This window comes from Talpa europaea (assembly GCF_964194135.1).
Source record: "Talpa europaea genome assembly, chromosome: 8".
NCBI classification, from domain to species: Eukaryota; Metazoa; Chordata; class Mammalia; order Eulipotyphla; family Talpidae; genus Talpa; species Talpa europaea.
The window spans coordinates 23,625,128-23,638,422 of record NC_140075.1 but is presented as its reverse complement, the minus strand read 5'-3'; the positions used below and the strand labels follow the sequence as shown (position 1 = coordinate 23,638,422).

General features: G+C 54.6%; 1 protein-coding gene across 1 annotated transcript; it reads right to left on the bottom strand.

Moving 5' to 3' along the window:
• Positions 1-7,474: 7,474 nt before the first annotated feature.
• On the bottom strand, positions 7,475-8,077 carry RPP25 (ribonuclease P/MRP subunit p25; the record flags this gene model as incomplete). The annotated part of the gene is made up of 1 exon (XM_084240119.1): positions 7,475-8,077. The coding sequence occupies exon 1, from the start codon at positions 8,057-8,059 to the stop codon at positions 7,475-7,477; it is 585 nt and encodes a 194-aa protein (XP_084096245.1). The 5' UTR covers positions 8,060-8,077.
• Positions 8,078-13,295: the final 5,218 nt, after the last annotated feature.

Here is a 13,295-nt window from a genome sequence, read left to right as displayed (position 1 = left end):
CTGCTTCTGGTGGGTGATTCTTCCTGGATAGGTTCAGACCAGACACGCTGCCTCTTGCTCGAGGTCATCAGGCTTTTTTGTCTTTTCCTACCATCTCCTGCCCTGAAAGCAGCAGTTGGACTCCTGAAGAAGCAGCAGCTGGACTTCCGATACCTCAATGATGTCTTCATCTCCAGTTAACGAGACAGTCAGCTTCCTGCTGCAGCCCAGAGCATTCATCCCAGAGGAACTGTGATGAGGCCTTCCCTTTGATGTGTGCCTCGGGGAAGGGGAAGGTTTTTGAGGAATTTGTAGGGACAAAGACGATTTTTCATCATGTGAATTTCTAGTAAAAGGAAGTTCACATTCAAGAAAGGTTCTTATGTTCTCTGGTGGGACTGAAGCATGCCTTGGGAAAAAAATGAATCCTGCCATTTTAAGGCTGGAAGGAGCCTGAGGCCATTGTCAGACTGATTCTATTTTGCTTCTGTTTCCTCAGAAACCTCCAGTGACAGGGATCTCATGACTTGAGTGCTTTGAAAATGGAGATGACAAGAGAAGGCATCTGAAAGAAACACTTCCTTGCCGCTGTTGAATTATAGCTCTGTCCTATGCCTTTAGCAGGTGACTCCAACCAGTGTTAGCATCTGTACAATGGGAATGACAATAATGGACCCTAACGGATGGGTTATTGGGAAGGTTACATATGACAATGCAGTAAAACACTCTGTCCTGGCTGGTGCACAGGAAGGGAGTTCTCACCAAATGGTAACGGTTACTCTTTGGAGAAAATATTTTTCTGTTGTAAAATTATAGAAGTCTGGTCCCAGGGCAGGGCAGTTGCGAGGTAGGGGACAAGGGATGGAGATGGACAAACATAGCACCTGGGAATCAGGGACAGGGAGTGGCAGGAAGAAGCAGCCATCAAAGGGATCCTGTGGTGCCACCATTGACTAAGGGTAAGAGGGCCTTAAAGGTACTCTTAATTATTTATATTTATTCATTATATAGTTTATTATATAGAATAATATATAATAAATATACATCACACAAATATATAATATATACATATATGTATACTATATGCATAATACATACATATAGCACATGTATATATTATATAAATATATCCTATACAATATAATAAATTAGATATTATAACAAATTATAGTAAATACAATAAATACATATATTATATAAAAATATTATTATAATATTTATTATATTATTTACTATTATGTAATTTCCTAAGCTGTTACTTTTATGATCCAAAGTCATTAAGGGATATAATTTATATTAAGCTATAACTCACATACCATATTTACCCTTTAAAAGTGCACAATTCAGGGGTCTCCCTTGTGGTGCAAGAGGTTAAGACTGTAGAGCTTAAGCACTGTAGAGGTTAAGCACTGTAGAGCTATTCGCAGCCACTGCAGCACAAGTTCAATCCCCAGCCAGGGAGATACCCACATGGCATCCTCCCTCCATGCAGGACTTACATGGGTCATATAGTAACTGTATTTAACTTTCTGAGGAACTGCTGAACTGCTCCACCACAGCCTGTGTCATTCTACATTCCCAGCAGCAATGTATGCAGACTCCAATTTTCCCACATCCTTATAATTATTTTTTTTAAACAAAGACAGTTGGATCTTTATAGCTGTCTGAGCTGGACCCCACACCTTCAGTTTCCCATCTAGAGACAGTGCAGAGGGTAGTAGAGCGTCATGCTTGGTTTATTCACTAGTCTCCCAAAAGATTCTCTTTCCTTTGGCCCCCAGCTCCCTGAGTAAGGAGACTTTCTTTCCCAGGGCCACCTCTAATGGCAGGCCCATCTCCAGAAGCAGCTCTCAGCAGCCTTTAACAATGAAATTTCTCTTCAGAAATGTGTTCAAACCATGGCTAAATATAAAAGGAAAGAGAAGAGGACTTAATTTTATGTCTCCTTTCAGGGAATAATCTTGATTAGTCATCAAAATCAGTCACTTGGATATCTTATTAAAATACCTATTTCCAGGTTCTTCCTGAGAGATTCTGATCCTGTTGGCTTGGAATTCAGCCCAGGCAATCTGCATTTTTAACAAGTGCCTAGGGAGATTCTTGTGGTAAACCAAGTTGCAAAGTCTTGTATTATAGGGCCTCCCTGGTGGTGCAGGCAGTTGAGCGCAGCGCTGTGAAGCTGTCTGCAGCCTTTGCAGTGCCGGCCTCTGAGCAATCCACATGGCGAGCAGACCTCTCCTGTCTCACCCACTGCTCCCCTCAGCAGTGTATTTCGCCAGTCTGCCTGTTCTGTCTCTGGTGACACATCTGGCCTTGAATAAATAAAAAAAAAAGTCTTGTATTATATCCCTTATCCCCACAGCAAGTTGGCCCATTTTGCAGATGAGAAAGCCAAGGCTCAGAGAAGAATTACCTTGCCTCAAATCACAGTCAGCCCAACTTCCTCCAAACCCTATTATCTGTTCAATAACAGGACAGACACTACACCTACTAGCACAAGCCTGCAGAGCAGAGAGCCTCCCTGCATGCAGGACTGAAAATTCTGATAAGGACCTTGGCACATACACCCACCCCCATTCCTTTCCCTCGTTCCCACTGAAGGTGGTGAGAATACCTGTTGTATTAATTTCCCAAGGCTGCTGTAACAATGGGCCGCAGGCTGGGTGACTTAAAACAACAGAAATTGATTCTTTCATAGTTCTGGAATTTAGAAGACCCAAATCAAAGTATCAGCAAGACGCCTTGTATGGGAAAGTGGGAATAATCTGCTCTATGCCTGTATCTTTTGTTATTTTCCAGTAATCCTTGCTATTCCCTGGCTTACAGCTACATAACTGTAATCTAATCTCTACTCCATTCTCAATGCTATTTCTCTCCCGTGTGTCTGTCTCTTCTCTTCTTACAAGAACAACCAGTCATATTGCATTAAGGGTCCATCCTACTGCGGTATGGACTCACCTTACATATTAACTATATCTGCAAAGACCTTATTTCCAATTAAAGTCACATTCACAGGTATTAGAAGTTAAGGCTTCAATATCTCTTTTGGCGGTGGGGGGCGTGGGGAGCACAATTAAACCCACACTATCCATGATAATCAAGAGGTGTCAGAAACATCACCAGAACCCTCAAGTCCAATGTACAAACCCAGTCACCAAGGTGACCTCAGCTTTTTCAAAAAGCAGGTAGGACCCAGGGGTCCTGATGGGCAGAGGAGCTGTGGTGGAGATATGGGATGCTTTGGCCAGTGTCCATGGGGGTGGGCAGCTAAGGACTTTGATGTAACATCAGAGCAGCTTAGCAACCTGTCTCAGCCAGTCTTTATTCATTCATTCAACAGCTCTCTGTGGACTTCCTGTGTGTCAGGAGCTGGATAGGGGAAGGTAGGCAGGATCCTTTCAATCATGGTCTCTACCTTAGTGGGGTGACTGACAGCCAGAGAATACTACTGAGGGCACGGTAACAAGCAAAAGGTCTGTGCTCTAAAAAGAAACCTGCTGTCACCAAGGAGATCTTCCTGTGATATTTCCCTCCTTCCTTCCTGTCCCCCTCCCTATTTTCTTCTCCTACTTTTTTCCTCCAAATCCCCTCAATTACTTGGGGAGGTGTTTTAACTCTTAAGTGAAAGTGGGGGCCACTGCGCCCCTAGTGGCCAATGTAGGCATAGCAGCGGTTCAAACGGCAGCCCTAAAGGGGTAGGGGTAGCCCCTGGAAGGGGCATTGGTGGGAGTGTCTGACTCGGGTCTTCTCCTATGCGGTGAGCATGCCCTGGTAGCTTCATGGCCAATGGACAACCGCTCCTAAAGCATTTGCCAGTTGGAAGCTGTGTGTTGGGAGCCTGCTGCCCTGCAGGGAGCTGGAGTTTTGGGAGAGCACCTGTTTACTCCCATACGGAGTTCCAGGACGTTAGAAGTTCTGCAAACAGAACTTCTTCCCAGAATTGACTCCTATTCTCTGAGGACGTGCTGGCTTCTGGGCAGGTTCCCTACTGACCAGGAAAACTTGTTTTCAGCAGTAACTTATTAATCTGTATAAGTAGAAAAACAATTGCATGCTATTTTCTTGTTCCTTTGTTCATATCTTCAATAAAAGCTTGGGCTGGGAGAGTGAAAGGCAGAGCTGCTCTCCATGGCTCTCTTCCCAGCCTCTCCCCATTGCAAATTCATTTAGATTCTGAGTCTTCGTTAATTGCAGAGAACGTCATCAGCTGTCCTGTCTGCAGCAGCTGTGGACACCCATCCCCCAATTCTGCCATCCCACCCACTCCTGCAAAATATCTCTCTTGTTTGGCTTACATGGCATGTCCCCTGGGGTACAGGGGACCATGAAGGCAAGACAAATCCTAGCCAGGTTAGGGTTAATGACATAAGGAAAGCCCTCCTCTGTCATGGCTGTAATGGCAGTGAAATCATACCAAATCTATGCCCATCTTGGTTGCCACTACCACTGTTCTGTCTCTTACCTCCATGTAACCTCTGGGATCCACTTAGACCCTCTTCAATCTCCCTCCTACCTTTACAGGGGTCAGAAGGATCCTTCTCAAATTCCATCAGACTTGGGCACCCTCTGGCCAACATTGGCCACCCATTTCCTTCAGAGAATCATATCGAATCTTTTAGCGTGAACTTTGAACATCAAACTTGAGCATATTATTTAGCATATGTTTCATGTCATTTGTATTTTATGACAGTCTCTGTTCCCAGCTATTCTGATTTTAGGACTTTAGAGGGCAGGGATCTTGTCTGTATTGTCATACTTCTACCATAATTTTCCCAAATGTATTTTTTAATTTTTATTTATACATACAAGAACTGGGGTACAGGCCAGAGGTGTGAGGGGTGAGAGGCAGAGATAGAATGGGGAGCAGAACAGGCAGACTGACTGAAATGCTCTGCTGAGGGGAGCAGCGGGGAGACAGGAGAGGTCTGCTGTGCCATGTGGGTAGCTTCCTGGCTGGGGATTGAACTCGTGCTGCAGCAGTTGCGAATAGCTTCACAGTGCTGCTACTTAACCCCTTGCGCCACCAGGGAGGCCCTCCCCAAATGGATTTTGTGTAACCTGGGAGGGTATGCCCTCACTGCCACCCCTAATGCGGAAGTACCCCAAGGAAGCTCCAGGCCAAAGGTCACTCTTGGAAAGAGGGGATCTCAAGGGGACTTCCCAGTCTCTCCCACTCTCCCACTAGTTAGCTCCCAAGGTGAACCATATTTAAGCTCTCCCCTAGCCCTAACCCCACCCCCACCCCCACCCCTGGACTTCTCAGGTTCTCATCTCAGCCTGGGGTGGGTGTACAGAGACATCGGTCATCTTTCTTTGGAAATTGCTCCTGGGACAAAAGGGTAGGAGGATGGGTCAGCAGGGAGCGGTGGGGAGCTCTGTGGGCTGGGTTCCAATGGCACCCTCCTATCGAAAGCCAAGCCAGGAACCAAACCTTCTGGGATGGAGTCAGGGGCAGAGTAGAGCTTAACGACCTGCTTTCTGGCTTGGGAGGCGGAAATTCAGCCTACCGTGGGGGAAGATTTAGGCTCGGAGGGTGGAGAAACAGCATGCTCTTTTCTCCCCATGCTCCAGGATTTGTTTCTAGGCTGGAAGGGGACATACCTGAACTGATTCATCAAAAAGAAAGCCTGTGCAGCGCCCCCATCCTGACAAGCCTCTGCGTGCACAGACCTGGTAAGCCTCAGAACTAGTGGTCTCGGAAAGCAGCCCTTTCCAGAAGGAAGAGTAGATTTTCCTTAAGTGTCACTACGCAGAACATTGTCCAGTTTTTAGCACTGACTTCACACGTGCAAGAACAGGACCAGCGCAGGGCACTTTAGTTGTCAGGATAGTTTTTTTCCCACCCTTCTCGGGCAACTTCAGAGTTAGAAACACCCACCCCCATCCCCTTAGCCATCCCCAGAGACTCATCAATGAGCAAGAAAATGGGGGGGGGGGTGGCAACCGATGCTAGCATCTGGATGGCAGGGCTCACAGATCCAAAGTTCAACTTGAGATAAGGGGGTGGGAGACTCCCTGAAGGCCCCTCCTGTCAGCTGCCGAAACCTACCTCTAGTCACCAGCCAAAGGGTTTATGTCAGGGTCCTGCCGGCTAAGTGACTTACAATTCTCTCCTCCTTCCCAGGGATGCTATTGATTTGCATGGGTGGGATCTGATTCTGAGATCCTGGGGCTATTGCAAGAGTTCTCACTTGCTAGATTTCTCCCAGCACATGGCATCCCCCTCCCCCCAGCTGATTTGGAGTTGGGCAGAAAGGCTTAAGATGCTGTTATCTCTCAACAGTCAGCTGTGCAGGGCTGAAGGTAGCGGCTTATCAGGGCGCCTGCAGTGATTCACAGCCCAAGTTCCAGCTTCTCTGCTGAATAGTAATTTCCAGCAGTGGATTTGTGCTCTGTTTCTCTCCTCCCCCTCTCCCAAGGGTGTGCTGTCCTTTCTCAGAGAGAGAAAGCTGCCAAGGGGCGATCCTATCCATGGGGATGGGGGCTTTGTGCCAGCCTTCTGGACAAAGCTCATTCGATTGGCAGGAGGCTGCAGGTTTAGGGGCCCCAGCAAGGGCTGCCACCCTTGGCAACCCCCACCCCAAGTGAGTTCATGGATGCTCCTACCTTCCCCTCCCAGAGCATTGTGCGACTCCATTTCCCTTAGTGGCAACACACAAGGGGACACAGGCCCTTTCTAGCCACAAGCTGCAGGCTACAGCGTGCCAGGGAGGTTGGGGAGAGAAGTCAGGGACTGGGCAATGCGCCCCCTGCACCACTTAGAAGCTCCCATGCAGTAGACTCCAATGGCAGAGGGCAAAGGAGGGAATGAGACACAAGGGGCAGGCCGGAGCAGCCTCTGCACAGGCAAGTAGGAAAAAACCTGGGGACAGAGCCATTTGTGTTTGTTTTATTGAAAGCAAGACTTCAGCTGCTGGGCTGGGGCTGGAGCAGGCATGGAGAGTTCTGTCCTGGGTCTCTCCCTCCGACCAGCATGTGCAAAGGGAGATGCTAGGGGCTGGAGTTCCTGGGCACTCCCCTGCGCCACAATCTCGGGGAGTTAAACTAGAAACGGCGTCCTGGGGTGTGGGGTGGCATCCGGACTCCCCCAACTCAGACTCCCCCTGCCCTCAAGCAGGTTCCTCACCCCTGTCCCCGGCTGCCAATGCTGGGGGAGGTACTTATCAAGAGCTCTCCCCCGACCCCCTCACGCATGCTGGGTGCCTGGAATTCTTGGGGGCCGTGAGAAAGGTTCAAGACGCCCCCGGCCCACCACTGCCTCCTGAAGAAGCCTCCAGCATGGCTCAGAAAAGCCGAAGGATGAGTTCTGAGTCTTTAGGCAACACCGGTGGAGGAACGGCCGCCCCACGAGGCTGCCCCGCGACCTGTCCTCGCCCTCGGGGTCCATGTGGCCAGTCTGGGGGGCCGCGTCCAGGCGGGGGGCTCCAGAGGAGCAGGCGAACAGGCTGGAAACGCGTCTCAAGGTCAGGGCGCCGGAGCTGGGCGCCGGGCGTCCTCAGCGCGCGCGGTCCTCCGGCGCCGGGTCTGGCTGCGGCCGCGCCCGCTTGGCCGCGCCCTCTCCGGCCGCGGGGTCCCCCCGCCTCCTCTTGGCCGTCGGCGCGGCGGGCGGGGCCGAAGGGCCGGGCAGCGGGCTCGGGGGCTGGTAGCCGGGCTGGCGCGGGTCCAGCGCGTCCTTGGAGAGCAGGATGGCGAGGCCGGGCACGTTCTTGAGCACGCTGAGGCTGGCGGCCGGGCCGGGCGCGGGCCCGGGCGGGCGGCTCTGCCACTCCTCGCGCACGCCGCGGTAGCGCAGCCGCGTGACCTGGTGCAGGCCGGCCAGGCGGCGCTTGAGGATCTCGGCGCACGTGACGGCCTTGGTGGAGGCCCGGCCGCAGCCGCTGAAGACGATGGCGCGCGTGGCCGGCTGCGCCATGCTGGCGGTGGCGAAGGCCAGCAGGTTCCGGATCTTGCTGCCCTCCTTGACCCGCATGTGCACGGCGCCCGGCGCCAGGTCGGCGAAGGGCCCGCCCCCCGGCCCGTCCCCCCCGGGGCCGCCCCCCGCCGGCGCCTCCTCGGAGCGCACCTTACGGAAGTTCTCCATGCGCCGTCGCTGCGGGGCCGCGGGCCTCGCCACGGGCGCCTCAGCCCCGGGGCTGCATGGCCGCGGGGCGCGCCCGGCCGGGCTGGCGCGCGGGGCGAGCGGGGGGCGCGGCGCGGACGCGGGCGGCCGGGTAGGGCGCCCCGAGCGCCGCCGCGCTCCCTCCAGCGGGCGAGGCTCCGCTCGGCTCTCCCCGCGCGGGCGCTCCCGCCTGGAGCTGAGGCCCCGCCCGCGCCGGCGCCCCGCCCCGCCCCGCCCCGCCCAGGCCCGCCCAGGCCCGCCCAGGCCCGCCGCCCCGGCCTCCCGGGGGTCCCGGCTGGGCGGCGGGGGGCTGGGGGGCGCGGCTCCTCCCGAGCGCCCTCCGCCGAGCCCCACCCCCGCCAAGCCCCGGGAGCGGGCAGCCCGCCTAGAGCCGCGTCTGCGGCGCAAAATGCCACCTGGAGCCGGGTGCCCGGTCCCCGCACGCTCCAGCGCGAGGCCGCGCCGCCCCTCCCCAGCAGAGACTCCAGGAGCCCTGCTGGGGCCTCTCCCACCGCTCGGGGGAGCGACCTGCCCCGCCGCCCTTGGCCTCCCCTCCCCAGAGGGCGATCTCGCCTCCAGGGCAGCCCCTGCGTGGGCGGCGCCAGCGGCGGCTCCACTCCCGCGCGTCCCGGAGGACGGCGTGGCGGCGAGGGCCTGCGGGGCTCCGGGACAAGGGGCGCAGCCTCGCCACCCCGGAACGGAACGCCAGGCTCGGGGCCCGGCACACCCCCGCGGGCGGCGGGCGCGTCTTCGCGGAGGTGGAAGAGAAGGTGACCTTTTCTCCGGGGCAACTAACTGCCGTCACCCTGGCCTGCAAGGCCACTGCCAGGGCTGCACGCTTCAGGGCGCGCAGGGCATGGCTCCCTGCCAAAGTGCATCTCCCGTCTTCCCAGGCGGAAAGCATTATTAGTCAGCCTTGCCTCCCCGACACCCAAAGCGGCCCTTTTGCAAAAAGATTGGTCGAGGGTGGGTTTTGAGAGAGAGAGAGAAGGGGGGAAGTTGAAGCCTCGGGGGCATTACGCAGCGACTGCGCACCCCTCTCCTGGAACTCCTTGGGACCGAAAGACCCGATGTCCTGCCGGGAGAGGCGAGCATTGGAGAGAGAGGTGAGGTTGCTGTCCAAAGATTTGCAGATGGGCGGGAGGGGGTTGAGAAGGACCTGGGCTCTCCCCAGAAGTGCCATAGGGGCGGCCATTCTTCCGTCCACAATATCCCCCCAACACACCTGCCCACGCGCTGTCAGAACCGAGGGGGTGGGGCAAACCTAATCCGAGTGGGGTGACTAGGGTGGGTCATGGTGGGAAGTGCCGCGAGCTGGGGTAGCAGGGAACCCTGAAAGTGCCGGGACATGGCAATTCTGGGGGGAACCGGGCCCCCCTCTTCGAGTGGAAGAGGGGAGGTCTCCCACTCTCTTCGTCACGACTGTCCTCGCCTCTTCAGCACCCTGTAATTCCCAACTCTTGGCCCCAGCTGCTTGGAACCTCGGACTGAACACATCACCGCCCCTTTGTTGTCTGGAACAGGTGCGCCTTGGTGCGCCGACGCATCAGCGACTGCCCCCCCTCCCTGACCTTCTGCTCCCACCCTGGGATCGGGGTCTCCGACCGCGATCTGGTCCGACGCGCAACAGCCACTGGAGCCGGGGGCTGAAGCGCTCTGGGCGCGCGGTGGGGCGCGAGGAACTCGGGCTCTGCAAGGCCGAGGGTATTCGTGGCACTGACGGGGCAGCGGTGGCAGCTGGGCCAGAAGGAAATCTGGGCACGCCGGCCCGGTAGCGTCGTTGGAACCGGCTGCTGAGGAAAGAACCGAGTCCTCGAGCCCTGGGGTGTGCGCGCCAGGGCTGAGCGTTCCCTCGGAGGGGCTGAACGCCGGGCCTCGCAGTTTGGAGGACGGGACCCGGGAGCCCCGGACAGGCCTACGTGAGGGTGAGGTGGTTCTGAGCCTGGGGGGCTGGCCCTGGGCAGTGCCGCCCGCCATACTCTCCACCCCCCGCAGCGGCCGAAGACCTCTCTGGGCTCCCCGGCGGTGGAGGAAGCGCGTCCAAGAGGCGCGCACCCCCTCCCGCGGGCCCCCTCCGGCCGGCTCCCCCCGCGGCACTTGAATGTAAATGCGCAGCGGGATGAGCCGCGGGGTAGCTCATTACCGCCGAAGCCATTCATTAAGCTGTCAGCGCGCTGGGGCTCGCCGGCTGTGCGCGCCCGCGGGGCCCCGAGTGGCGGGTGGGGAGGGGCGCGGGCAGGGAGCCGGAGGGGAGCGGCAGGGGGCCGGGCCGGGCTGGAGAGGGGGGGTCTGCGAGTGAGGTGGCGAGGTTAGCTGGGAGGGACCGGTGGGGGGGCCGCGGCCCGGCTAGGGGTGGTGAGAAGAGCGCCCGGCGGGCCCAGGCGGGGTGGCGCGGATACCGGGAGCAGAGCGGAAGGAACCGGGAAGGGGTGGGGAGTGGGGCGCAGGGAGGAGCGGGGCTGGGGGGAATTGGGAGGCTGGGAGGGGAGGGGAGTGGAGTGTTCGGTCCTCGGAAGGTGAAAATACTCAGGCCCGCGGCGCCTGGCACACTCGCGTGGCCGTCAGAAGCCTGGCAAGACAGGCAAGCCCGTCTGGTGGAGGATGGAGTGCCAGCCAATACACTGTAGGACCGCGGGTATTTTAAGGTCTCTTTCCATTTGCATTTATTGATGTACACGTATTTTTAACCTATCTGCAAGAAAATAGCACCCTGCCTCTGTTACCTCGGGGGCCACACCCAGTTTTGTGGACCTCTTTGTAAAAAGAACAACTAAATAGGAATATGAAATTAAGTCGAGTCTTGGAATGGCCTGTGCAGGTGAGGCGCTGACCTTGAAGCCTGTGTGACCTTGGGCATGCCAATACGTTGGTTTCCCCAGCAGTAAAATGGGGCTAACACAGGAGCCTGCCCTCATAAGGTGGTGGTGGGACGCCTGACAGTCTCAGCAGCTCAGCTGGTAAGTACTTAGGGAATGTTGACTAATATTATTCACGAAGTATTTGTGATTAAAATTTTAAAATTTAGGAAAGGCAGTTGAGGGGGAAAGAAAGCTGGGAGAAAGGAAAGGAAATAGGGGAAACCATGGAAATTGCAGTTTTTTAAATATGTCAGGGGCTAGTGAGTGGTAACGAAGGCACCTTTTCCCCTCAGAAAAGCAGGTGGTGAGGTTATTTGGCTGGAGCCCAAGCCTGCTCAGTGCACACCAGCTCCTGCTCTGCAGAGGTGCTTGGGACCTTCCTAGCAGTAAAGCCACCCCTGCACACAGGCCTCCTCTCCCCCCAAGACTGGGAGAAAATCCTTGGCAAGAGGGCAGCTCTTCTATTCCTCTGTCTCCAATGCACAGAAGATGAGCCCTCAAAGCCTGGTCCTATTGCCAGCCTCTCAGGGTGATGAGAAAATATATTATTGAGCAAATGAATATAATAAAGATTCCAGCAGAACTCCAGCCCAGGTGCAATGAACAGTGCAATGCAGCATAATTAACAAGCTTGCTTACTTACAGCTCTTTCCTTTTAAAGATTCATGGCTGGGACTCCTAGCTAAACAAAGTTGCATTTCAAAAGCCTGGGGTAGCCAGTCCAGCTGGTCTGTCTCTTCAAGGCCATCTTAGAGTGTCTGCATCTTTCCCCCTTTGCCTGTCCTCGCCCCCTTGTGTGGGGACTTTGCAGCAAATGGTTGTGCCTGCTGAAAAACAATGCCATCAATGTAACAAATATGAAGACAGTTACAGGAACCCTAAACTCGGGCTCAGACCTTACAAAGGGCTACCCAGGTCTGGGACCTCATGCATGAGTAATAAAGCTTTTCCTGACCTCACTATTCCTGAAGTACTGCTTGTTCTTCCTCTGCCTGGGTAAAAGGCCAGAATTTCTATAATACGCAGAATGCATGGGAAGAGGAACTGGAATTCCTGCAAGGGAATGAGGAACTGGAAAGGGGGCCAGAGGGAACGCTCCTGAGGGAACTCTTTCATTGGGCACCACCAAGTACCCAGCATTGGGTCAGGTCCTCTCCCAGATGTATCCCCTGATTTAATTATCACCACTTTTCTTTGCATCATTGCTTGGCAATATGGAAACAGACCCAGAGAGGTTAAATAACTTGCCCAGTTTGCTACAGCTAGAAAGCAGCACCTGCAGATATTTGAATACTAGCGTTTGACTCTGTAGTGGCAGGATAGGCAGAGCGCAGGTTTTCTGATACAGCAGATCAGTAAAGGAGAGTCCTGGAGCCCTCAGTGGCTTTCTCGGGCTTTTATTGAGCTTTACATGTAGTGTAGCAAACAAGTACACTGTACCTAGGTAAGTCTTCACTCTGGGCTTCTCTGGACTTCTTTCTCCCCTTCTCTCTGCTGCCTCTTCTGCTTCTCTCTGACTATCTCAATAGTCCTCCCATGGCCCACAGAAGTAAGCAACACAACGATGTAACCACTGCGGGTGCCCCATCAAGCAGGGCAATCCTAATGCTGGGAGGGCAGAAAAGCCTGAAAATCATTTATCCTACAGACTCATTTTACTACTTTGCTTGACTTACTTAGAGAAAAAGAGGGTCTCCCTGGTGGCTCAAGGAGTTAAGCAACACACTATGAAACAATTCAATGCCACTGCAGTGGGCATTGGATCTGGCCAGGGAGGTGACCCACATGGTGCAGCAGACCCTCTCCCCCTGCTGCTCCCTTTGTTACAGGACAGGGTGAGTGGCATCCCAGACCCTGCAAACTTGCCTGCTCTAAATAGGTTCTGCCATCCCTCACATCAACACAAAACATGAGACTTTAATGAAAGGGAACTTTAATACAATTAGGAAACAATACAGGAAAGGCAAAGAATCTAGTTTCTCAATCAAGCACCCAAAGTTACCCGTCCCCTCGTGGGTAAAAGTCCACCCAAGCAGGATTGGCCCAGAGCAAGGCCCCAAAGCCTGCCACAAGTCCAAGGCATCTTCCAGTGGGGACCCACAGAAAAGGGTCAGAAACAACCAGACAAGTCTGGGAGGAAAAGAGCAAAATCAAGACAAAAACTGCCATTGTCACCTCCCTACGGGTCTCTCCCCCACATCTGTGTCACCCAGTCCACCACGAAAAGGCAAGTGCAGTTTCTTCAAGTGTCTCTTGGCTCCATGTGCCTCCTCCAGGTCGCCTTCTGGCCCCATCCTGCCACCTTCCTTCCCCATCTCCTCTGCAGCTGCTTTTCTCCCAACTCAGCTCCACCCTCCTTT